At 40.9% G+C, this 25,936-nt stretch overlaps 1 protein-coding gene across 40 annotated transcripts in view; it reads right to left on the bottom strand.

Annotated features, from left to right (window-relative positions):
• The window catches only part of HUWE1 (HECT, UBA and WWE domain containing E3 ubiquitin protein ligase 1), a 171,741-nt gene that overhangs the window by 20,312 nt on the left and 125,493 nt on the right, over window positions 1–25,936 (bottom strand). For 26 of the 40 annotated variants that reach the window (XM_082717517.1, XM_082717511.1, XM_082717518.1 and 23 more), the window contains 22 exons: window positions 25,069–25,196; window positions 24,767–24,848; window positions 23,813–23,989; window positions 23,196–23,355; window positions 22,549–22,907; window positions 20,092–20,287; window positions 18,001–18,168; window positions 16,735–16,880; window positions 16,249–16,315; window positions 15,172–15,386; window positions 11,571–11,782; window positions 10,945–11,127; window positions 7,687–7,859; window positions 7,184–7,332; window positions 6,355–6,430; window positions 5,421–5,519; window positions 4,699–4,832; window positions 4,343–4,511; window positions 2,779–3,007; window positions 1,956–2,134; window positions 1,585–1,674; window positions 1,280–1,434 (listed from right to left, as the gene is read on the bottom strand). In XM_082717517.1, the coding sequence (XP_082573643.1) occupies window positions 1,280–1,434; window positions 1,585–1,674; window positions 1,956–2,134; window positions 2,779–3,007; window positions 4,343–4,511; window positions 4,699–4,832; window positions 5,421–5,519; window positions 6,355–6,430; window positions 7,184–7,332; window positions 7,687–7,859; window positions 10,945–11,127; window positions 11,571–11,782; window positions 15,172–15,386; window positions 16,249–16,315; window positions 16,735–16,880; window positions 18,001–18,168; window positions 20,092–20,287; window positions 22,549–22,907; window positions 23,196–23,355; window positions 23,813–23,989; window positions 24,767–24,848; window positions 25,069–25,196 (3,546 nt within the window). The remainder of the gene's footprint in view (window positions 1–1,279; window positions 1,435–1,584; window positions 1,675–1,955; window positions 2,135–2,778; window positions 3,008–4,342; window positions 4,512–4,698; window positions 4,833–5,420; window positions 5,520–6,354; window positions 6,431–7,183; window positions 7,333–7,686; window positions 7,860–10,944; window positions 11,128–11,570; window positions 11,783–15,171; window positions 15,387–16,248; window positions 16,316–16,734; window positions 16,881–18,000; window positions 18,169–20,091; window positions 20,288–22,548; window positions 22,908–23,195; window positions 23,356–23,812; window positions 23,990–24,766; window positions 24,849–25,068; window positions 25,197–25,936) is intronic. The other 14 variants (XM_082717521.1, XM_082717522.1, XM_082717529.1 and 11 more) reach the window with 2 other exon arrangements.

Here is a 25,936-nt window from a genome sequence, read left to right as displayed (position 1 = left end):
AGACCAATGTGGGACTTCCGTAAGCATGTAAGACAGTGGAAAACTGTAATAGCTACCCCTGCCCACATAAGCCACCTAGGAGTTCAAGAACCTGGATGAAAGATGAGCATTTTAAAGTGCAATATATCTCTAATACATACTTGTGCTGAAAGATGGCTTGGGAACAAGGGGAAATAGCCAGGAGGCTGACTGAATAATGAGCTGGGCTGGGCACAGAACGTGGCCTAAATACAACCATGAGACCAGCAAGAATTCCTTAAAGTTTCATCACTATGTATTTCCCTTCCTTGGCTCGTTTTGTTCACTCCAGCTTTGTTTGTTTGATTTTAAAGATTTTATTCATTCATCTACTTGAGAATGAAGAGAGAGAGCGCGTGAGTGGGGTTTGGGAAGGAAGGGGCACAGAAGTGGGAGGGAGAGGAACAAGCAGACTCCACCCTGAACCTTCCATCCTATGATCCTGAGACCATGACCTGAGCCAAAACCAAGAGCTGGATGCTTAATCGACTGAGCCACCCAGGCACCCCAACTGTCCACTCCAGCTTTTAAAATCACATGTCAGGCTTGCTTATTTTCTACCCATTTGTTATATCAAGTTTATTATCCTAACTGAGTATTTTTAAAATCCTTCATTTGATATCCTAACTGCCGAGTTTTATTATTTCTATATATTTCATATATTTTAAAGCCAGTATTATTCAACATCCCAGAAATTTCAAAAGAGGTAGTTTCTTTCTAAACCAAAGTCATGCTAGAGGTTTTGCAAATTGAAAATCAAGCCTTAGAAAATGACATGTGGTGCTGGGGTTTAGGGCATGAGTATTTCCTGACTGAAGCCTAAGCCTAACTTATCCAAATGATGGAATGGGGTCATCTTGGTAAGGAAGGTCTCCCCACACTTGGTCAGTCAATCCACTGAGTGAACTGCAACTGAATCACTAAGAGCATGGGCATAATCGAAATCATTCTTCTTGTCTAGTTGCAGTCACTGAAGGTAGAGACTACACAGTGTCACTGGTAAGTTAGGAGCCACTCTGGTTCTTGCTCCAGTTTTCCCCAGCAGAGACACTGGAGAAATAGTTTTTCCTCAGGGTTTGAAATTCTTTCCTCTAAAAAAAACCCCATGTGAATGTAGGGTGCATTTGGAAGGAATCATTTCTCAGGTTCAATGTGAACATCTCAGGATTCTTCAATCACTGGTGCTACGTATATGCCAAAACCATTTGAAAGTAAAGTATGACAGAGCCAAAGATGAATCCTTCCCGCCCTTGAAAATCACCTGTGCACCCTGATCCCTGTTTTCCTTATCTTCTTTGCTTTTGTCAGTTATCTTTGTTTCTTCCTCAGCCAGTTGTTTTCTGCGTTTTTCCCGCCTCTCTTCCAGCTCCTCATCCCTCAGGAATTCCAGGTGATTGACAATGGGCACTTTAACAACTGGATCAAAGAAGCAAAGATCAGAAGTTGCTCAGTGGAGGCAGCCAAGAGGCAGAGCCTGTGGCCAGAGAATGAGGGCAGCAATTCCCACGCACTCATTCCCAGCTGTGGAAGGCTCACTACTGCCCAGATAACCAAGCTGTCACATACCTGAAACACAGTCATGCATGCTCTCAGCATCGAGAACTTTGCATTCCTCTGTCCAGCGGGTCAAGGCTGTGGGGATGCTGGATAGGGTCCCTGTAGGGGCAAAAGAGTGAGATTCTTGGCCTGGTCCTATGTCACCTGATCCCCAAATCGCCACATTTCTCTAACAGGACCCAAAGTCTATCACAACATTTGGCACATCACCAGTGTCCAGAGATAGTAAAGATTTTGTTGACCTTGGCTAAACTATCAAGTGGTTCTGGATCCGATAAAATGTGGTTACTTTAGGCAGGGCAGATACTGTTCTGCCTTCCCTCAGCAAGAAAAAAGCAGAATGTAAAAACTGTACTCTTCCTTTCACCACACAAACTTGCCTGCTTGGCTGGTTGCTGTGCTCTGGTCATGGAAGAAGTCATCCAGCAGTTCATCATCAGATCTGGCAATGATGTGGACATCATCATTGCCTACCAGGAGGCGGGCTCGGCCACGGCTTTGTAGGGGAAGGCTGCTGCTCAGCTGAAGGATGTCAGCAGCAGCAGAAGGACCAAGCAACCTGTAGTGTGATGGTGGGGTACCATGGTCACTGTAATTCATAGGGGTCCTGCAATCTGTTATTGCGAGATCCTTTCTGTACCCTCTTGGAAATGCTTAACACTATTATGGACCTGATCATATTGAGTATAAATCTTTTTTTAAAAACTTTTATTTAGTAATCTCAACACCTGACATGGGGCTCTAACTCATGATCCCAAGATCAAGAACTGCCTGCTCCTCTGGGTGAGCTGGTCAGATACCCCACTAAGCATAAATCTTAGTTACTTTTCGAACTATCAGTCTGCCAACTTTATTTGGGCTGAGGTTGGATATTTGTTCCTGACAGAGTGTGTGTCATTGATAATACCATGCACCGCACCCTCTCTCTCTTGTGTACCCACTGTAGCCTGTACATTGACCATTATGATACCTATGTCCTTTTCTCTCACTCTGATATTGTTTCTTCCACTAAACTCTAAGACTGAGGGCAGAAATCTTGTCCTGTCTATATTGAAAGTGTTAAGTGCTTGGCACATGAGATGTTTCATCGATTGCTGAACATATGCATAGGAGGACACTTAAGCAAAAAGAGTTGTTACATAATTTAGTACTCCCCCAAAAGCTGCACATACAATCCTAAGAAATGGGACAAATGTAACTTACCTCTGGAGTATAAGAGGAGGGTTGGGCTGGCGATTCCCAGGGTAATGAACGTGAATGGTATGGCCTGTATTGGCCGTCAGCTGCCTTAGGGTCCTCTGACTGCGCCCGATGCCCTGGGTGAGACGCGTTGTGGAAGAGCCACTGCCCAGCGTCAGAGAACTGTGGTCTGCATGGCGTACCATCAGTGGGTGAGTGGTAGGGATATTTCCTGGGGATGGGGGGATGTCTGCTGCAAGGACAATATGTAAAGGGATCAGTGCCAAAAAAAATCTCTTCCATGGTTGTTCCAACAGAACCATGTCTCCTGGGCCTTACTTCCTCACACGGAAACCTGAGCTTTGTCCTTTCTCCCTCATTCCCACACCTCATTTATAATCACTGACACTACCATAGCTTATGCCACAATCTCTTATCTAGATATAGCAACAGTCTCCTAAATAGTACCTTCTCCCAATCCATTCTTCACACTATAGCCACAGTGATGCTTCTAGGCCCCTGAGAAACATGCTACTCCCTTCACCTAGAGGACTCCTATTCCCCTTCTTCACCTGCTCTTTTGTTCTTGGCCCAGATGTCACTTCCTCTGATTCTACAGATTGGCTTAATAATCCTTTTCTCTGGGCTTTCTTACCATACTACAACGTAATGCCTCCTAACTTGTAATTCCTAATAGACCATAAACTCCTTTCATGGAAAAGGACTGCTTTCTTTTTCACTGCTGTATCCTGAGTACCTAGGAAGCAGTAGGCACTCCTCAAATATTTAATTTGCTAAATGAAGGGAGGCTCAACAAACGGGAGACTGATGGAAATCACAAAAATGCAAAGAAAATCACAGAATAGAAGGCATCTTGAAAATTATGTAGTACAACCCATTTTTTTTTTCTTTTAGAACTTTTCATTTACAGGTGACAAACTGAGGCTCAAAGAGGTAAGAGACTACTTGGCCAAGACAACAGACCAGAACAGTTCAGTATTTTCTGCTATATCATGCTTGTGATTTGGGGTCAAGACCTGCCTTCTCAGGACAGCTTGATTCTAAGAGCTAGATGCTAAAAGCGAACTTTGTCGTTGATGGGGGAGAAGGAAAGAGATTCACTCTCTCCTCCGTAAAGATGCATCCTTGATGACCAGAGTGAATGTGCTCAAATATACTCCCCAATGCCAAGCTCAAAGGTGTTCATCCAAACTCTCAAGATCCAGGGTTACAGACATAAGAATTATTGATTGCCCTGTCACTGTAGCATGCACATGGGTGCCTGATGCAGTCAGCCTTGGTCTCATTTAAAAAAAAAAAATTCAAGCAAATCATCAAGTTGTCCAGGCTCTAAAATGGCTGCCTGTTTACTGAGGTGGAGAGAACAAAAGCAGCCTCTCACAATTCCTTCTTCTAAGTACACATTTATTGAGAGAGATGGATTCAGATATCCCTTGCCCCAGGAAGTCAGCATAGGAAAAGAAGTGCTGTATCAGATTGATAGCTGCTCTGGTTCACTGCTTGGCTTACCCTAGAGAAGGGTATACGAATCAAGAGGTAAAAACCCAGCTGAGCCCTTGTATCTTACTAGCACTGGAGAACATGTTGTCAAACTCAATGATGAGATCATCCTCCCGGTCAAAGCGCTCAAATCGGACCAAGGGAGAAGCGTTCATATCAGGGTAATCCTCATCCAATTCCATTTCAGAGCCATCGTCGTCATCGTCTTCATCTCCCTCTTCACCTTCATCATCCTCCTTAAGGGGAAAATAGGAGATGGAGAATTGCTGGAGGTAAGGGTTTTCTGAAGTCTGGTGTCATGGCCACATTTGCACATGAGGGAGGGAGGCGCTGAGGCTAGCAACCCAGACTGTTGGTTTTCTCCAGCTCTGTGTTCCCATGGAAGAGGTTGTCTGAACCAGCCCAAACACAGTCCCCCCTCACCTGATCATCTTCCTCATCTTCCTCCTCCTCCTCCTCTTCATCCTGACTATCATCCTCATCCTCGTTACTGCCACTGCTGTCCTCTTCCTGAGTGTGCTCCTCCTCATCCTCAGGGTCCAGGATATTCATGGAATCTAAAACAAAGGGAGCACATTGGAGGACTATACTGAGTAGCTAGCAAACAGGCTACTGTGCAGGCCGGCAGACTGAGTGGGAAGGCGATGGGGTATCTGACTCTAGGAGAGGAAGAACCAGATCTGGGGTGATGTACAGACTTAGTGAGCCAGCCCTGATTTCCTGAGAGTGCCAATCAATGCATCAACACGCTGAGCAGGGTGGCTGAATGTGGAGGCTGGCTATAGGGTGGTACTTCAGGAGCCATGGTCTAGGACTTGGCCAAGTCTGCTGGTGCCCCTTTGCCTTTCCAGTCCTACTTTGCTACTGACTGCATCCTGTTGGTTAAGAGGGAATCTGGAGCGATGATAGCAGGTGGGTGAGAAGAAAGCGAACCAAGTAAGAAGTGACAAACTTTTGGGCAAGCAGTAGTAACATGTTATTTGAAAAACTGGCTGAGGATAAAGTGGATGGTGTATGTCAGCGCATGCAGACAGATGCTTCCTTATTCTGCACATGTGGGCAGCTGCCTCCAGGAAAACCCTAGTGTAGTGTCTGTCAGACGTGCAGGGCAAGAAGGGAGGCCTTTCTGGCCTCGGCACTCTCACCTTCTCGGTTGGCCTGCAAGGTGGAAGCTTGGCTGAGGTTGGAAGGAGCTTCATCCATCAGCACGTCCTCTTGTGATTCATCCTCTCCACTTCTGCTCACTGAAGGTTACAGAGCAGAGCCTTCACTGAACAACAGAGGACTTCCCTTTCCAGATTGGGTGCGCCTAAAGTAGCTATGTACACCCAGCAGATATCCATTTTTTTTTTTTTTTTTGGATGAGGGAGAAGACCTAGGTTCTCTGCTGTTGACTAGCTAGGTGAGCTTGGCCAGTCACTTTACCTGTCTGAGTCTCAGTTTCCTCATCTGTAAAATGGGATGATCACATCTGCCCTGCCAATCCCACTAATTGTGAAACCACAGAGGATAATGGGTGTGAAAGTCTTGTCAAATTTAAAAATAGAGGTCTACTTCCATTTATCCTTTGATTTCCTTTATCAATAAAATAAAAACAAGTAACACATAGACCCTTGGAGCCAGGTGACAGTAGGGTACTTTCGCCATTTTCCCTTTGAGTTGTAAAAAGGGCCACCCTTAGGGAATGATCACTCTTTTTACACTACTGAGACTCAGAGGCGGAAAGCCCCTGGATTTTGCTGAAGAACTGAAAGGAAAGCATTTTCTCACCCTACAGCCTCTAAAGCCTCCTCTCTAGGCTTCCATGAATAACACTCTTGATGTGCCTCATGTATCATCTATATTGATGGCCACCCCCTCCACCTCCCCCACACAGGCAACGCTTCAGACCTGCCACCACAGGTCTGTAGATGGTTTGTGAATTTCTCATCTGTAAGACCATCAACATCAAGACAAGCAGCAATCTAGGCTGGCTATGAGCCCTTAGGCAGAGCTGAGCAAGCAGATGATGAGAAAAAGGGTCCTCCCAAGAGAGACTGAGGCAAAGGAAGAGGCTATACTCAGTTCTGGGGCTCTCACCTATAATTGTACTGTTCCCAGATCCGCCATCCCTCTCAAGCAACTCATCTATCAGGTCCTCCAGCTCATTCTCAACCTGGAGAGAAATAGAACATATATATGGATGCACACAAGTCTATCATTGAGCTAGCACGGAAACCCTAAAAAAAGCCAGCAAGGGAGTATATATTTCTAGGATAACATGTGACAGAACATGTTGCATAAACACCACACATTTGGTGCTAAGAGCACAGAAACTACTATGTGCTGCCAATCCGCACTCAGATTGTCCTTCAAATGGATTCATCCCAGTTATCTCAGATCTGGTTAGTTGTTTTACTATCCAGGAATACATGCAGATCTCCTCAGAGCTAGCAGCTTAGGACTGTAAGGCCCCATTTCTTACCACTGCTACTCGCTCCAGAAATTACATTGCCTTCTTTAGGGTCTTTAGAAAATAGCTGGTTTGAATGCTCCAGTGAGACCAGGTGCTATAGGCACAACAGTGATGTTAAGGAGTTTCCATTAATGGCCAGAGCCAAATAAATCAAATACCTTGGGCCCAAAGGGCTCAGGCCAGTTTTCTGCATCCACATTTCACCTGTGCTTAAGTTTTCCTCTTGGGATCTATTCTGTTTCATAGTACATGGATGGCATTCTGGCCCTGCCCCCACCCCTCATTTAATACAATTCAAACACATTTACTGATCTACTACTAAGAGTATCATCTGTGTTCCTCTGCAAAACAGACAGCATTGAGGCAAAGATCTAAAGTACTCACCCACCCACACCGCCTGGGGGTTTGGTTCATCGCCGCAATAGGGGTATGCTGGGTGATCTGCCTCCCTACCTGCATCTCTTGTGAACTGAGCACCTCAGGCTGCCCAGCAATCACCACTGAGTCGGTTTCAGCCTCCCCATCCATGATATCCCCATCTGCCACCTCTGTCTGAGTGACATCATGATCCTCCTCCTGCACTTCTGCTTCCCCAGGCTCGCCTGAAACAATCAACCAACCAGCAAAATAATCAAAGGGTGTCTATCTGCAGGGCACCATGAGGCAAGCATGAAGACAATAAGGTCCCTTCCCTGGGCAAGTTTACAAGTTCTCAGAGAATAAATGAATGGGTGACAAAGGAAAAGACAAGGCTACGTGTGAGGAGAGCCAAATAAGGCTGCAATTTGAAGGAATTCTTTGTGGGGCGGATTCCCACACCACTATGACAGATCTCTGGAAGGCCAGCAAGTTCCCAGGGAAACAACACCAAGCCAGAACAGTTGTGATGCAATGCACCCATAAAATAGCTATGCCCACCCAGCCAGCTCTTCAGTCCATTGGCTCTGATTCCCTACCTGGGTCCTGCTGGTTGCTATTGGAGTCCTGAGCAGCTCCTTGGGCATCCTGCTCAGACTTGCTCTTGCTAGAAGCACTCTTGCTGCCAAAAAGGCTACTGGGCTGGTTAACAATCCGGGAAAGTGTTTCCAAAGGCTTCAAAGCAGCGTTGACTGTGTTGGCCATGTTTGGACTGAGATAAAGGAAGATACAGAGATGGACTTAGCACAGAAACTCACACTAAGGAGGAACCAAGACTCATCAGAGTACAGCTGATTCCAGGGATGAGGCATGGAGGGTACAAGGTGAGTCTGGGACATCTTGTTGTGCCAGAGGCTTTAAAAAATTAATGGGGTCATCATTACCACAGGTCAAATTTGAAACACTGAAATATCAACAATAATGATGGCAATAGTATTACAGTAAATGTAAAAAGAATCTGCAGCCATAGGGATACAAACAGGCAGGATAAAGTCAGAAATCATCACTTTTCAGACAACAATGAAAGTGATCCAGGCAAAGATCACCAATAAATGCTAAAACTATGGAGTTAAAAATCCTCAGGGCATAGGATATTCATATAATCTTCATGTGAACTCAAAGAATCACCCCATAGAAAACTTATTAAGTACAAAGGGAAAAGCTAACCTTTAACTGTGATCAAACCTAGCATTACCAATAATGGACAAATTAGTATTATGTATCTCCTGGTGTGATGCACCAATAAGGGCAAACATCACCTATATACTATTCATGCAGGAAAGTTTAACCTAAACCTGAATATAAGGAAGCAATTAGACAAATCCAGATTATGGAATATTCTACATTTGTCTTTCTGGATCCTTCAAAACAGTCAAATGTCATAACAAGAGATATGGGAAAATCAAATGCAATTAGTGATGTTCATTGGATCCTGGACAAAAACCACTCTCCCCTCAAGGTGTAATACTTGGAATAATTGGGGATATCGGAGTACGAAATACATATTGAGTACTATTATATCAATGGTAAAATTTCTTAGATGTGATGATATTCTAGCCATGTAAAAGAATGTTTATTTTTAGGAGAAACATGCTAAAACATTCAGAGGTTAAAACATCATGTTGTCTGCAATGAACTTCAAATGATTCAGCTTCTAAATGGGGGAACTCAAACAGGACAGAAATGATAACCACTGGTTAATCCAGATGAGACATACGGTGCTCATTACACTCCTGAGTTTGAAATTTTTAAACGTTTTAAGAAAACTGATGAGGGGCACCTGGGTGGCTCAGTGGGTTAGGCCTCCGCCTTTGTCTCAGGTCGTGATCTCAGGGTCCTGGGATTGAGCCCCACATTGGGCTCTTTGCTCGGTGGGGAGCCTGCTTCCCCCTCTGTCTCTGCCTGCCTCTCTACCTATTTGTGATCTCTGTCTGTCAAATAAATAAATAAAATCTTAAAAAAAAGATTAATTTGTATCAAAACGACAAAGAAGTCAGTCTGAGGAGGCCCCATGGGCCAAAGATATAATGAGAAAGAATGACAGCAGTGGTCCAAATAATTCAATTACTGATTTAAAAAAATCAGTGAAAACAGAAAATTGAAAGCCAGAGAAAAGTTGCATTTGGGGTGGTGATTAAGTCTACTGATTACTCTAAAAATTGGTGACTTAAGAAAAAAAAAAAAAGTTTTTCCTGCCTTTTCAGTAGGAACTGTATTTCAGGGTAACCAGACCACAAAAATGCCAGCTAACAGTGTAGAAGGAATGACAGAATTGAGAAAGTTATCACTGATAATCCTCAAAGAAATTAGAACAGGAAAGGATTATCACTTACTGTTAAGATCATTAATTAGGTATATGGCTGACAGGAAACCAAACATTTATACAGTGCCAAAATACTAACATAGATTACTTTATAGTAAGAAGGTGGAAAATACAACAGTACAATGACAATTATCACTCTAGTAGTCAGTTTTGTCATGATTTTTTTTTAAAGATTTTATTTATTTATTTGTCAAAGAGAGAGTGAGCACAAGCAGACAGAGTGGAAGGCAGAGTCAGAGGGAGAAGCAGACTCCCTGCGGAGCAAGGAGCCCGATGCGGGACTCGATCCCAGGACGCTGGGATCATGACCTGAGCCGAAGGCAGCTGCTCAACCAACTGAGCCACCCAGGCGTCCCTGTCATGATTTTTGATAGTTCAAAGAGATGTGTTGCCCCATGATAGAATATGAGATATACATCACTTAAGATATAGCCTAACCAATAACTTTAAATTGCTCCATTAAGCTTCTAGCTCTATTTAGAAGTTTACAGAAAACAGGAAGTAAAGGAATTGCAATGGGCCAAATCTAGAAGGCAAGACATTCTGCAGGACGGCAGGCCTGACCACCTCAACAAGTTAGTGTCACTAACAGAAATAAAATGAAGATTAAAAAAATTAAGGTTCTGGGACGCCTGGGTGGCTCAGTTGGTTAAGCAGCTGCCTTCAGCTCAGGTCATGATCCCAACGTCCTGGGATCGAGTCCCACATCGGGCTCCTTGCTTGGCAGGGAGCCTGCTTCTCCCTCTGACTCTGCCTTCCACTCTGTCTGCCTATGCTTGCTCTCGCTCGCTCTCTCTCTGACAAATAAATAAATAAAATCTTAAAAAAAAAAAAAATTAAGGTTCTGTGTTAGAATAACAGAGATTCAGAGGACATAATCAGAAGTAATGCAAGATCTGTAACTAGATTCTGGTTTGCACAAAAATTTTTGAATATGGATTTGGGCATTATATATAAAGGATGAAAATTTACTTACACCGAAAGGTAGACATAGTAACTGAAAAAAACCAAAAAACCCCCCAACCCAACCCAGGTTACACAACAACATATGTAACATCATTTTAGTAAAAAATACATTTTGTATGCATGTGAAGAAAACCACTGAGAGATATGTGGTAGGTAACAGTGATATCTGAGTGGCTCATCTGTAGTTCTCATGATACACATATAATTTTACAATAATAGGTTATTTTTAATTAAGGTGGGGGAAGCTTGGGAAAAAAATTATTCATACAGTCTAACTCTGGAGTTTGCAGGACATGAGAAAACTAAGGCCTGAAGAAAGGCAAAGTGTCTTGCTTAACCACGATATTAAGAACTCAGGTTCCCACCTATATCCAAATCATTCCTATCACATTGGTGGCTCACTACTCATCTGACGAAGATACAGGAAATACAAACAAATGAAGAAATAAAAGCAGCATGACTAAAGAGAGGGCAAAAGCCTGCCACTGGGGTTCAGGAATAACTTTACCTAGACAGGTCCAGACTGTGAGGCACTCTTGCCAGGTCATTAACCAGTCCCTTCTTTAGGAAGAGTCGAATGATGTTGTTCATGCCATTGTGCTGGGTCTTGGCTGTGGCACTGCTGTAGAAGCTGGAGGTGGAGGGGCAGGACTCCATGATAGTACTGATGATACACATCACTGCCTGAAGCCTGGGAAAGAAGTGTGACACCTCTATCATATGAATACTGCCTGTTATTGGTGTCTTCACTAACTCACCTCAGATAACCCTCCTGTGCCCTCAGTATTTCCTTGTGGAAGTAACATTGAAAAAGGTGAGAGCTCACTCCCTGAGTGGTAGCACTTAGTTTTCTTTACACATAATTTAAAAAGTGAGACTGAATAGCCTGTTGAACATCAAGACCTCAGAAATATAATGAAAACATCCCTTTGTTTTTTTCTCTAAGCTGTATCCTCTTCCAAATGTAATCAATACTCTAGGTATCTGGAAGCACTAGAACTACTTGAGAGGACAAGAGGATATACAGTGCCAGTGGGACCAGAACTCTTGTTCAAGTGCAAGGAATCCCATGGACAAGGAATGCAGTAAGGGGATGCTATTGGTTACTAGCACTACATCAGGCATGGATTTTACCTGGCATGTTTCTCTGTACTCTCAGCCATAGCCAGTGCCCGTCCCAGGGCTGCCTTTACTTCATTCACAAGGGCCACTTGGGCATCTGTGCCACTCCCTGCAGCAGCCAGGCTTGCGAGGAATAAGCGGGCCAGGGCAGGTGTGTCCTTGTCTTCCGCATTTTGGGTATGTGGGAGGAGGTGGTCCAGAACAAAAGCTAGCACACTGCAGTCCTGAAAAGTCATTAACCATGACGTTTACTCACAAGCATAATTATGCCATATTATTTGCATATCAACAAGGTACATATACAGAGATTTGATCCTTCAAGTCATCCTGTCAATTATCAGGTCTACTTTACAGATGAGAAGACCAAGGGTTGAAGGTACATGCTAAGCGAGTAGCAAATCCAGATTTTATGCTTTTAAATCTCATTCATTTCTCATTACACAGTTTAAGCACCTTTACTTACATGTCACTTGGCATTTCTCAAACACTTTTATGTGTGATTATTTGGCAGAACTGTTCATAGTAAACCTATAGAACAGTTAAGCCAAGTTCAATATCTTCCCCGTCTGACAGATGGGTAATCTGAGGCCCAAAGAAACATGGCCTGCACAAAAAACTTAGCCCATGGAAAGGATTCAAATCCTGATTCATAATTGAGTGCTACAATTCCTTCAGTATTCTATTAAATTGTAATATTTACCGATACCTACAACATGCTAAGGAACGTGGGCTAAAAAGTGGCAGGAGTTCGAACAGTAGTCACAGATATGGATATGCAAACATATTTAATGAAGAGTTACATAAAATAGCAAAAAAGGTCCAACAAGGGAAGGAAACGGAGACTTGTTCCTTCTTTCTAACAATCATTTCTGCCCTGGTAATTCCTTACATTAGAAAGGAACTTAAAGTTCTGTTGTCATTCAAGCAGATTTTGGATCAAAATACATAAATGATTTCATAATTAGAAAGAGATGATGGTTGCACAAACACTTAATGTACTAAATGCAACTCAACTATACACTTAAATGCTTAATTTTATGTAAAATTTGCCTCAATAAAAAAAAAGCACTGAAGAATTGTAAAGTCTAGATAATTAAGTAAGGTAGCCTAGTTAAGATGGAACTTGTTAGAAATAAAAAATTCCCAGTAGTGAATACAATACAAAATTTTATAAATATGTTATGTGACATTATTACTAAAAACTGGAATAAAAGCTTTGCAATTTGGGAAAGCAGTGTGATGCAGTAAAGAGACTTGGATTTGTAATCAGAGACCTGGGTTCCAATTCTAATCCTGCTCCTCTGCAGCTGACCTTGAGCAAGCTAACCTTTCTGAGCCTTCTCTACTTCTCTGTTAAGGGTGGCAATACCAATCACCTTCCAGTCCTGAGGGAAGGATCATCAATAGCATTTATAAAGCACCTAGGAGTACCCAGTACCACAAGGTCACGTGACATGTATTAAACACATGCTCAATAAATTTACAATTAAATGTCTTATTCCACCAGTAACTACAACTGACGTAGTGATTAAAAACTTTCAAATAAAATGCCTAATGTATGTTTAATACACGTAACTCCACAAAAATACTTGTATCCAGAATATGTGAAGAATTCAATAGAAAACAAGAATACAAGACTTGGACACATCACAGGAGAATATCCAAATGGCCAATAAAGACAAGGATATTTTAACCACAATGCAATACCACTACAAATCCACTCGATCAGCTAAAATGAAAAATGAGAAAAATACCAAGTGTTGGCAAGGAGGTGAAACAACCTGAACTCCCATATACCATGCTTGGTGATATAATTGACACAACCACTCTGGAAACTTTTGGCACCATTTGCTAAAGCTAAAGAGACCAGCAATTCTATTTCTAGGCATATACCACCTAACAGAAACAACACTTGTACAGTTTGATCCTTGAACAGCATGGGTTTGAACTGTGTGGGCCCACTTATATGCACCTTTTTTTTTTTTTAAAGTGGAATAAATTTAAAAGTGTAAATATATTTCTTCTTACGATTTTCTTAATCATATTTTCTTTTCTCTAATACATATAGCCATACAAAGTACATGTTCACTGACTGTTTATGATATTGGGTAAGGCTTCTGGTCAACAGCAGGCTACCAGTAAAGTTTCTGAGGAGTCAAAAGTTATATGCGGATTTTCAACTGCATACATGGAGTGGGGGAAGGGTGTGTTGGCACCCTTAACACTTGTGTGTTGTTCAAGGGCCAACTGTGTATGTTCACCAAGACATGTTTAAGAATGGACTGTAGCAACACTACTTTTAATACCTCTAAATGGAAAACCACCTAATTGTCTCTCAGCACTGGAACGGATAAGATTGTGTTACATTTACACAAGGGAACTCTATATAGCGAATAAACTACAACCACACAGAAAAATCAATTTTGCGAACACATTAAACAAAAAAGAATCTAAACACAAAGGAGTATGTACTATAAGATTCCATGTATATGAAGTTGCAAAACTAACCTGTGGCAATAGAACTCAAGATAATGGTGACCTTATAGAAGCTTAAAGGGGAGGGGGAAATGTACAAAGGAATGAAGGGGTAAGCTTTTATGGAATTTGTAACATTTTAATTTGGGTAATGGTCACCTAAGAAAAAGTGACGAATTATTCAGGAACTGTGTATCTTTGTATGTATTTTAAAAACTTGGATTAAAGCCAAAATAGCTTAAAAAATGGCAGCTGCTTTCTTATTCTTTGCCTGCAACATTAATGTCCCCATTCTACTCTCAAAACCTTTACTACTTACTAACCATAAAGTTACAATATGACAACCCAAAACAAGATCCACTTTATGAAAAAAAATTCCCTGGGCACCCCTTTTACATATATGGAAACATCATCTAGTTTCTTAGAGTGCCCTCTCACTTGAAAAATAACTTAAAGATAATTCTGTATCAGGACACACAAAATATGACTTCATTTTTTTCCAAGCTCTGAAAGACATTTAGACTTTCCTTATATTCCATAGTACCAATACTATTAACCACATCAGGTGTCTTAGCACAGGTGCTGAGTACAATTGGAAGATAAACACCCATATTCTTGTTTATTTGGCTTATTCTACAGTCCCCTTAGATACCCTTATGCAGACAAACTACCTTTTCCCTTCAAACCATTTTCTTCTACTAACATAAAAAAAAATGGAAAATCATAAAACATCAAGTCCTTGATTTTGTTTTCTTCCAATTCTTGTCTATTTCTACCTTTAAAATATCTCTTCAACTCACCTATTTTTTCCTGCGACTTCACCAAGATGCTGTATTACCTAGATTGCTATCTAGATCAGATTTTTAACTGGTCTGACTCCAAACCTTGCCTTTTGTAGCTGCCATACTGCAGACCAAGTAGTTTTCTACAAAACAAATTAACAAATGGCACCAACTCACTCCCTGTAATGAGCCTGATAGCACCACATCACTGGAAAATGTCTAACTTCTTCATTGTATCTTAAGAGGCCTCTGCCTTGCAACACTGGGCTAGCATGCATAGGTTCCCAGCAAAGAGTGAGACACATCTGTATCCAAATGTTAACAGTATAAAGCCTCAGACGTACTGGAAATATTACCTCTTTAATCAGCTCAGACTGGCCCACAGTGTAGCTGTAGTTGGCAATCAGGGTAGCAATACCAACATAGGACCTCACCAACTCTGCCAGAAGACGAAGAATAGTGGAGGTGGGCATTAAAGGTTTGCTGCCTTTGCCTTTCTGCTTGCCTTCCTCAGAAGCCCGGTCCCCTTCTTTATCTTTCTTCCCATCCCGAGACTCCTCTGGAGTTGATGCTGTTGAGAAAGAGCCAAACTCTGGTTCAATTTCACATTGAAATATTGGCAAACATCAAGTCTCAAGTGCAAGGAGAATACTCCTCCTCCTCCACTTTAGGACAATGGTACAAACTGAAAGTCCCCCTCACAATGCAGCGGAAGGACAGATAGCTAAGATGACAGGTACAGCAGGGAGGCTATTCACGTATCTTCTGTCACTCCCCTTCTTTTACACATAGTTTTATGCTCCAGAAATACTGTATACTCCAAAGATGCCTTATACATCTTTTTACCTTTTCCTTCCCACATGTCTCCCTGGCATGCATTTACTTATCTAGCTTAGCTCAAAAGCTGATCTCCTCTATAAATGCTTTCCTGTCTCATCCAGGAATACTGAGAGGCTATTAATCACATGCCCTCTATATTTTATCCCAGCAGTTATATCAAGTACAATGTCTCCTTGCTTAGATCTCAAAGATCTTCTCTATCCAAGGAGCAGCAGCTCTCCTTAAAACTGCTTCCACATGACAATGCTAGAAGGCAAGAATCCACCACATAAACCTTAAGAGCTAGAATTGTGTCACTGGCACCAAAGCTCTATAAGCCAGCATGAAAGCCAACAAAAGAAATATATGGGGTGGTTTAAAGAGTACCTCTAAAGGATCGTACCATAGCAACCATTACTTGGTTATGTCAGTTTTATTAATTTTAACATATAGATACCTTTATTTACAGAATACTGAGCTCACCCTTGGGAAAAGTTCATTTAGATAAGTAAATGCGACAATTATGCCTATATTCCCATACCTCCTGCCCAAGACACCCAACCCAGTTTCTTTGTCCTCTCTAGAAATAAGAACAAGAGAAAGTAAACCATTACCTTCTCCTTGGGATGTCCCAGATGTGGATGTCTCAGTGGAGGCACCATCTGCAGCAAAGACCTGACTCTATAGAAGAATATTCATGAGCCATTATTAATTTCAAAGACAATTATCCCTAAATGGTAGGATCCCTTCCCAGGGTACTCATTGTAAATGCTACAGATTATCTTTAGCCGATCTTTTAACCACCTTTACCTGCTATATACTATAATCTGTGGGAATCAATCATTATAAACAGTGACTGGGAGATTGGGGAGCGAGGACAGGGAAAAATGAGAATGAAAAATCAATTTAAGGAAATGTTTCCAATCCAAACAGAGACAAATCCCAGGGACACCCTAAATTTATTTTCATTTTTAGGCAACAGATAATTGACAGGTATATCAAAATCAGTACCTTTGAAATTTCCCAAGCATAACCCTAAATATGGAGAACACATAGGTATTGGAAAGGGAAAAGGAAATAGGAGGTTGGAATTGACTTACATTAATGGAAAAACCTGACTGTGTATCAAAGTCACTGCTCTGACGAGTAAGTGACCGGTACTGCTGGTATACATCATCACCCATGTCTTGTAGGAGTTGGCCAACCTCTTGGGTCATACCCCCAGGTTTAGGGTCAGATTTCTCTGCTAGAAAAGCAAACAAAAACAAAACTCACCTGTAACTGTGCAACGTCAATGCCTATTTGGCAGCTTGGTCAATTTTGCTCCAACTTACCGTGACTATTTATATGGTGGTATTGCCAAGCTTTCACTTAAGAGGAGAAATGTAGTATAATCAAAAGAGCATGGATGAAAGGCTCATTCTTTCACTAACTAGTTTTGTGACCACAGGCAATCTACTTGGTCTGTTCAACTTTCCTCAGCTGTCATTGAGCTTAAATGAACATAGGCAGTATTATGCCTAATGTAACGGGGGTCAATAAATGTTTGCCCTGGTTATATAGCTAAATTATTTTTGGGGGTTGGGGAAGATAGGAGGTGGAGTAAAGGTTCTATGGTTGTAGAAGGAACAAGGAGCTCTTTACAGATCAGAGTGCTGAATGGATGAAAAGCATCAAAGACTCAGATTTTCTTGACATAGTAAAGACTATATTCATCAATTTTTGGCAATTCTGTGAGACCTATCAAAGAAATATGTCCCAAATAAAATCCAGAAGGATATGACTGAATGAAAGCTGAGATTCCAAGTAATTCATTCATGACTTTCCCAGTACTTACAAGGAGCACCTTAGCTAGGAATAAAGGTGGATTGAGATGGTGCTCTCAAAGGTCAGGAAGCCTAACTACACCTTCTAATACTGATCCCAGTTTTTTGGGAGATAAAGATGTTTTTGTTTCTGAGAATGAAAATATTAGAGACTCCTTGGTATTTATTTTTCTGTCCACAAGATACTATCTCCTCTTTAATCTTTTTTTATTCTTTCCTCTGTATGGGATGGACTCTTGTATGTCAGCATTCTCCTCATCTCCTCTTAAATGATAATTTAAGACTTACTTTAGAAACCACCTGTTCTAAGAAACTTTCCTACAGGCCCCAACCCCCACCAAGTCAGGTGCCTTGCTCTAGGATTCACCACTACTTTGCCATCTGTCATAATGTATGACCACTAGTTTTTTCAGAAAAGGACATATGTTTTATTCATCTTGATTCCCAGTACATGGGAACATAGTGAGCGCTCATTAAGACTAAGTTGGTTGAAATATCCAGGCAAAGTGCCCAGACTTCTGAGGTACGGTAGCTACATACCTTCCTCTGGAGCATGGTATGCAGCCAGGGCATTCAGCATATCATAGATCACCTCCTTGATAGTATCAGGAATGACAGGCAGAGGCGAGGGCTTCAAAGGGGTTGTCTTTACCAGCTGTACAGCATTAGGACCTTTAATTCTAAGATTCTCAAATTCATCATCTGAAGCTAAGCCAAAGTGAGACAGAGAAAAATCAGTCAACAGTGAACCAGTACCTACACTTGGTTGGGGATAAAGACTCAGAAGGGGGCTTGTATAACCTGTAAGCTTGGGACAGGTGGCCATTTACAAATAACGTTCAAGTAGCCTATTAGAAAATCTGGCTTTTACTTTCTCTAAATCTCACAGGATTTATTAGAGCAGTACAAAATAGTAAATAGAATACAGGCAAAAAAGAGTACGCCTTTTTTGCCTGGTGCCTAGATGGCTCAGTCGGTTAAGTGTCTGACTCTTGATTTTAGCTCAGGTCATGATCTCGGGGTCATGAGATTGAGCCTCACATAATCAGGCTCCATGCTCAGCTGGCAATCTGCTTCTCAGCACCACCCCCCACCCCCGCCATGCAAATGAACAAACAAATAAATCTTTAAAGAAAAAAAAAAGAATACAGTCTTTGTAATTGGGGAGACTTCGTTCTGAAATCTAGTTCTATTAGAGGATAATGGCCAAATTACTTCAATAAACCTGAATTAAAAAATTTTTTTTAATTCCTAAAATTTTAGGTTTAAATGAGATTGCACATGAGAAATGCTCAGCACAGAGAGCCAGGTACATATCTGAGGCTCCCAAGATAAAAGAGTCCCCTTCCCAACCTACTTTTTATTTTATTTTTTAAAATTTTTTTATTTTTTATTTTTAAAGATTTTTTTAAAATTTATTTATCAGAGAGAGAGGGAGAAAGCGAGCACAGGTAGACAGAATGGCAGGCAGAGGCAGAGGGAGAAGCAGGCTCCCTGCTGAGCAAGGAGCCCGATGTGGGACTCGATCCCAGGACGCTGGGATCACGACCTGAGCCGAAGGCAGCTGCTTAACCAACTGAGCCACCCAGGCACCCCTACCTTTTTTTTTTTTTAAAGATTTTATTTATTTATTTGTCAGAGAGAGAGTGAGAGCGAGCACAGGCAGACAGAGTGGAAGGCAGAGGCAGAGGGAGAAGCAGGCTCCCTGCGGAGCAAGGAGCCCGATGTGGGACTCGATCCCAGGACGCTGGGATCATGACCTGAGCCAAAGGCAGCTGCTTAACCAACTGAGCCACCCAGGCGTCCCCATCCCCTACCTTTTATTTTAAAAAGAAAACCCACAACCCTACAGAAAAGTTTAAAGGTTAGAATAAATAATACCCATACTTTTCATCTAGAATCAACATTTGTCTATCCATAAATATATTTACCTGCACTTAAGATTGGGGATATTTTCCTACATAACCACAATACCATCATAACACCCAAGACATTTAATAAAGATATAATTATCTGACTACACATAGTCAGTATTCAAATTTCTCTCAATCTCTTTATTGGGTCCAGAATCCCATCAAGGTCGGTAGTTCTTTCTAGTTTCCTTTTACCACCTAGAGTAATCTTGCATTTTTTTCCCTTTAGAACATTAACAGAACATTAATACTTTTGAAGAGTCTAGGTTGGCTGCCTTACAGAATATCTCACAATTTGCATTTAGTTGTTTCCTTGTAATTGAATATAGGTTGGACATTTTGAGCAAGAACACACTGATACTGCATACTCCCTACTGCATCAGGTGAGTCGTCACATGTCTACCTGTCCATCAATTACCACTCTCTCTGTAAACCATTCACAGTGTATAGAAGCTCTGTTGTCACACCAAGACAAATTCTTTGAAGGCAAGGACTAAACTGAATGAGACCTTGCTTTCTCTGGCAGGGGATTACCACAGGGCAAGTAAGAGGCTACTGAAGTACCTCTGAATTGGCCCACATGACCGATCAGTTAATGTCCCAACACTTGCCTACCAAAGAGGCTTTCCAAGTTACAGGTCTCTTCACAGAAAATCTCAGGGTTTATACTAGGCCATAGACTTCAATATCTCAAAGGCCAGGGTAAGGGGAAACTCACCAGTTCCTGACCCTCGAGGGGCTGGAAGGGCAATGCGGATACAGCAGTTGGCTACTTCTGTGAAAATGTCTGGATTGCGGCACGCAGCTGGCCCAAGGACACGAAGGATGTAGTTGATCTCCCGAGAACCAAGGCTGCCAGATACAACACCAGAGGTAGTGCTACCAGCTCCACTTGTAGCTGCTGAGCGAACCACCTTGTAAAGAGAAGAAACACTGCTGATAAGACCACTTTTCAAAAATACAATTGCATTCAAAAAAGAGTTACCAAGGTTTTTTAAATACTATCCAAACTCTGCCTCAAGACAGTAGATGACAGCTTTAGATTTTTGAGAAAAGATGCACTTGGTCTTTTAAGTCCCACTCCTTCCTGATTATAAAAAAAAGTTACAGTATTCAGCATATCCCAAAACTATCAATTATTACACCAGATGGCATGTGATCTTCATAGAAATTGGCAAATATATCTAGACCACTGATCATCCATATAAATTATAGCTCTCATATGTAAGTGCCAGCTCCTAGCCTTCCCAAATGCTGTCCCAATTTTAAGCCAGAATGGTTCAAATTCTAAAAATATGCAATACTGTATCTTGGTGTTTAAGAACAAAATTAGACGTTTTCTTTATGTCTCAATCATCAGTCTCAGATAGCCACAGGAAATATCAAACTATTTACAGACCGTTTGCTCTGATACTACAGGGCTTACACATCATACTTTTCGTCTTCTTATAAAAGGACTCATCAATCAATAGAAAAGACAGGAAAGAATAAAGAAAATAACTCCACTGTATTTTCCATTATTTATTCCTTTGTCAACTGTTCACAAACATCTTTTGGAATCTTAATGCTTTTCTTACCAAATCAGTCATGCTCTTTAAGTTTAACTTATTAACCCCTTTATCTTGCCTGTAAGGCTACAATAATAAACTCTCATTTTTTAAATACAAAGAAGTGTAATTTCATTATAAAGAATATGCTATAATTTATCCAGTCCTCTGCTGGACATCTGATCTCATTTCTAGTTATTACAACCAATTCTACAGTGAACAATCTATATGTACCTTGGCATACTTGACTTTAACTATCAAATAAATTCTTAGCCACAGAATTTCTAGGTCAAAGGATATCTTAAACTGACAGTACCAAATTGCCCTCCAATGTGGCTGCACTAATTTCCACTCCTACCAAAAGTAAGAGTATGCCTGGTTGTCCACACCCACACCTGCAATGGTTATTATCAAGCATTTACATTTCGCCAACTTGGTATGTTAAAACTGCCACTGATCTTCCTTTGCTCCCTACCCCCCCAAATACAATTAAGCTTAGAAAGTTCTCTCATCCAACAAGAACCTGATTTTTTTCCCCTAGCATTTTTCAAGTTTATAAACTTTAAACAATTTGCTTTTAAGTCAGAATTCTACCTGTATATAGCTGTTCATTCCCTCTTAGGCTTTTTCTTGCCCTTGGAATAATGTATATGCAGCTTTTAATAGCATTTTTTCTTTTGATTTTGCTCACATCAGATTAAATTTAAAAAGGCCGGTTAAAGAACTGAAGAATTTGAGATATATACTCATACACATGTGGAAGTATAAAGTGGTACCCCTTTCCTGGCAAGTTAAAAAATATTTATACATTTTGACCCGATTTCTAGGAATCCCTAAGAAAAACAAAGCTAAATGCAACAAAGCTATGCACAAAAATGCATATTGCAGCACTACTTATAAATGTGGTAATCAGTGTCCCAACAGAAAAAAATGGAAGTCAAGTAACATTCACATGACTGCTGACAAAGAATAAGGAGGAGGAAATAAGACATTTGTCTTCCCTACTTTTCCACTTTCTTAATGTTGTTGTTAAAAATACTTTCATTTTTTCTAATTGTTTTGTCATTTCTTCCACTGCTTTATATGTTTCCTAAAATGAACATATATGCCTCAGTTTTCTGATTTTACAATGGGTATCTATAAGGAGCTTATTAAAATGTCTGGTATATCATAAGTATTCCCAAAACTTTACTACTTTTACAACCCCAAAATACAGTGTTTGGAAAATAGGCTCATAGGTGAACACATGATAAATACTCCTATAATGTAATTAAGACATGAACTTGGTGGAAGGTATCCCATTCCTCATTAACAGTTTTTGGTTTGAAAAACCTATATATATATTGCCAGAGAGAACTTTACAGGTAAGATTTATTAACTATAGTAAATTTAAGGATAGAAAATGTTATGTTCTACTTTTTAAAAAATGTCATCCAATGGGACAATCTACCACACCTAAGCAAGCACCAGATCACATATTTGGTAAAGTTTGCCAGACAAAGCACATAGTCTATGTATCTAACTATATATATATCTTATGAAGAACCAGAAATGTATCTGTTCTGAGACCAAGGAGAACAAAGGTTTGATACAGAGCTAAAACAGCTTCTGCCACCACAAAGACTCACCTTTTCCATGGTATGACGGAGGGTGCAGGGGTCCTCAATGATGTGTCTTAAGAGAAGGGTGACCAAGGGAGTAAACCCATTGAAGCCTGAGCTCTGGGTCAAATTCAAGATCATGCGGGTACTCTTCAACTCTGCAAACATCATGGCATATTTGTGGTCTCGGGTGAGCCTCAGACAGAGGCGAAGGGTGGCATGCAAAGTGTCTGGGTCCACAGGGACTCCTAGCATGCTCACGCAGGCCCGGATTAAAACAGTCACCATATCTTCTGTCAGGCCTTGGATTAGGATCTCTCCAATTTTTGTTTCTTCCAGGCTTGTCTCCTTTTCAGTATTTGTACCTTCTAGGGCCAAAGGAGTATCTACAAATAAGAAAGTAAGAGTTCAGACAGTTTAACTTGACATTTCCTCCTCCATCTCTCCCTCAGAGCCAGGTCAAGCACCTGGGTCCTTATTAAGAGAAACATACAAAACACCAATTCCAAGACCAGATGAAAGGGCATATAAAAAGGACTGTTGATCTTTAAGTCATCAAACAATCTGATGGATAAGAAAATCACTCATGATGAAGCTGGCCAAAATTAAAGCCATAAAGACATGCTAAGCTTTATATAACATATCCTGAAAGACTCAAAACTAAAAGTCCATACCATTGGCTTTATTTTCTTTACGTTTGATATCCATTTCTTTGCTTTCTTCCAGTGTCTTCTCTAGCTCCTGTCCATTGCTATTTTTCGAGTTTTTATTTAGCCGTGGTACTCTCAGGAGAGTCAACATCACAGGGCGCCGGTTCCCTGTTTCCTCATTAACCTAGAATTTCAAGGAGACAAAGAATATCTCTACAAAAAAAAAAACCTGTAAGAGGGGTTTTGGAACTCCCAGGCAAAATCCTGTAATAGGAAGGAACCCTGGCAATTTTCCCATCCCTATCATTTACAGAGAGAAAAAGCCTAAGGTCCCCAGAAGGAAAGTAGCATACATAAGGCCATAAAACAAACTGGAAACTTTCCAACAGAGCAGATACCATCACTAACACTTAAAATCATTTCTGGATGGGACAGTATCAAACTGCCACAGACTGACTCATGGTCTCACTAATGACTTTAGGAAGACTCCATTCTCTGTAAATTACATCCAATTTAGTAGTGGTAACAGTGCTTCTTAGAACACATGAAGACTGCTGGTTCAGGAAGAAGCAAGCCAAAAAGCACACCCAGTACCTTCCCCTCGTTTCAGTAAAAGTTTATGGCACTGAGTAAGCATGTACCTGCACCATTGTAGTGAACTGGACTGTGTATCTTCTTCGGCCTGCAGTGAAACGCACACTTGTCTCTCCAGATTTCCAGGCAGAATCAATTGTGCTGTTGTTGCTTGCACTGTAACTACACCAACGCCCAGAGCGGTCATCAAACCAGCGCCAGTTGTTGTTGTTGGACTGTAGATACTAAATTTAAGAACACAAAGTTTAACTGTATTTCCTACAAGGTTCATTGTTAGAAGAAATAGTAACTTCATCTGTTCACTGCTAAACCTAACCCAGGAAAAAGAACTAACACCCAACATTTAATGAAATTTTGAGAGCCAAGAGAGAGATTTTTGTATGCATTAACCCTCAAGTTCCTAAGCCCCTTCAGTGGCACAAAACCCTCTATACCTTTGTTTTGCAATTCTCAGCTTTCCTTTTGTTTCCAATTGTTTTTCTACAAATAGGAAACATTCTGGATGGGCAGGAACAAAAATTTCTGTTTCTGAGAAGGCACTGAGATAATGTGACAGATACAGTTTTCATATAAAGATCCATGTGGCTTGGGGCACCTGGTGGTTTAGTCGTTTAAGTGCCTTACTCTTGGTCTGCTTAAGAGTCTCTCTCTGCCCCTCTTACAAAAAAAATAATAAATAAAATCTTTTTTTTTTTTTTTAAAGAGCATTTGGTTTTTGAAGGAATTGGTGTATAAAAGCCACTCTCTCTTCCTTTGGAGATAGCAAATTCCTTTAATATTTACTTCCAGGGTAGTTTTTGGGCCCTTTTGCAAGCAGCCCCATAGAAAAATAATTCTAAATGACCATGCAGAAGAGAAATCTAGAATTACTCTGATTCCTTAAGACATTTATGTCTTCATCAGGGAGCTTTCTCCTGATTCTTTACCACTCTCCCATATTCTCTCCTGGTCTATTCTTGCCTTGAGAAGCTAAGTAGTTTTACCAACCATGTATTATATACCTTAGTCATTTGGGCTCTTCTTTTAGAGGAGATGGCGGTCTTTTCATAGAAATCTATCAGGAGCAACACTGGGGTGATCCACCTAAAAAAGAAATAATTTACTCTAGGAAAGCTAGAAACTTGCATAATACAGAAAACTTACTTGATTTCACATTAGGGACCGCAACTATTTTCAAACCACAGGAAGTACTCAAGATTTGTCCTATACAGGCTCTAGGAAAGTGCCTGATTCAGGCCCTACACTTTAGGGCCCAAGTATAAGGGGAACACAAGTGAAACCAGGTGAGATAAAAGTCACTCACTTTGGGGTCTGGACCTCCTTTTGCTCCTTTGCAGCCTGTAGGCAGGGCTGAACTACTTCCAAGAGTTTGATTAGGACATTGAGGATGCCACTTGATTCAACCACCCAGGCACAAGGTAGCTTCAACTCCTAATTGATCAAAGAAAAAACATAAATCCCAACTTCTTTTCAGTATGAAGGATTAGCACAGTACTGGAAGAGCATTAAGATAACTAGATGAATTCAAATTCCACCTCCACCACCAACCAGCTGTGTGATCTGAGAGGAGTTACTTAAATTCTCTAGGCCTTCAGTGTCTAGACCCTCAGGGGTCACAGGAAATAATTATTTCTACCTCCAATGTTAATTATGGTGATTAAATGAAGTGTGTGTGTACGTTTGCTCACTCTCTCTAATGCCCAACACGGTGCCTGGTACATCAGCATCTACTTAATACAGAAGCTGTTATTAGTATCACTGATATCGTTAAGGATTGTCATCTAGGTTACACAGTCTTAATTATGTTGAAGTTAAAAAGCTTCTGTTATAGAGAACCTTTACATTCCAAGAAGATGGAATAATTAAATGCAGCAATGATTAGTACAGTTCCCCTATAGGGCCTACACTACAGTATTTCCTTTATAGGGGCTGCACTAGAAGAAATTTAAATGTCCAACAACAGGCAATTATTTAACTAAACTAGGGGACATCCCAAAGATGGAATGTATACATGGCTTGGGAAAACATTCATAATATAGTACTGAGAATACAGGATACAAAAGTTTCTAAATAGTCTAATTGTTTAAATGCACAGGAAAAGGATTAGAAGAAAATGTAAGACCAGTCCTCTGATTTTTAAAAGGGAGGGGATTCATAAGTGATTCTCTCCA

This window comes from Mustela nivalis, assembly GCF_964662115.1.
Source record: "Mustela nivalis genome assembly, chromosome: X".
NCBI classification, from domain to species: domain Eukaryota; kingdom Metazoa; phylum Chordata; class Mammalia; order Carnivora; family Mustelidae; genus Mustela; species Mustela nivalis.
This window is presented reverse-complemented; position numbering and strand designations above follow the sequence as displayed.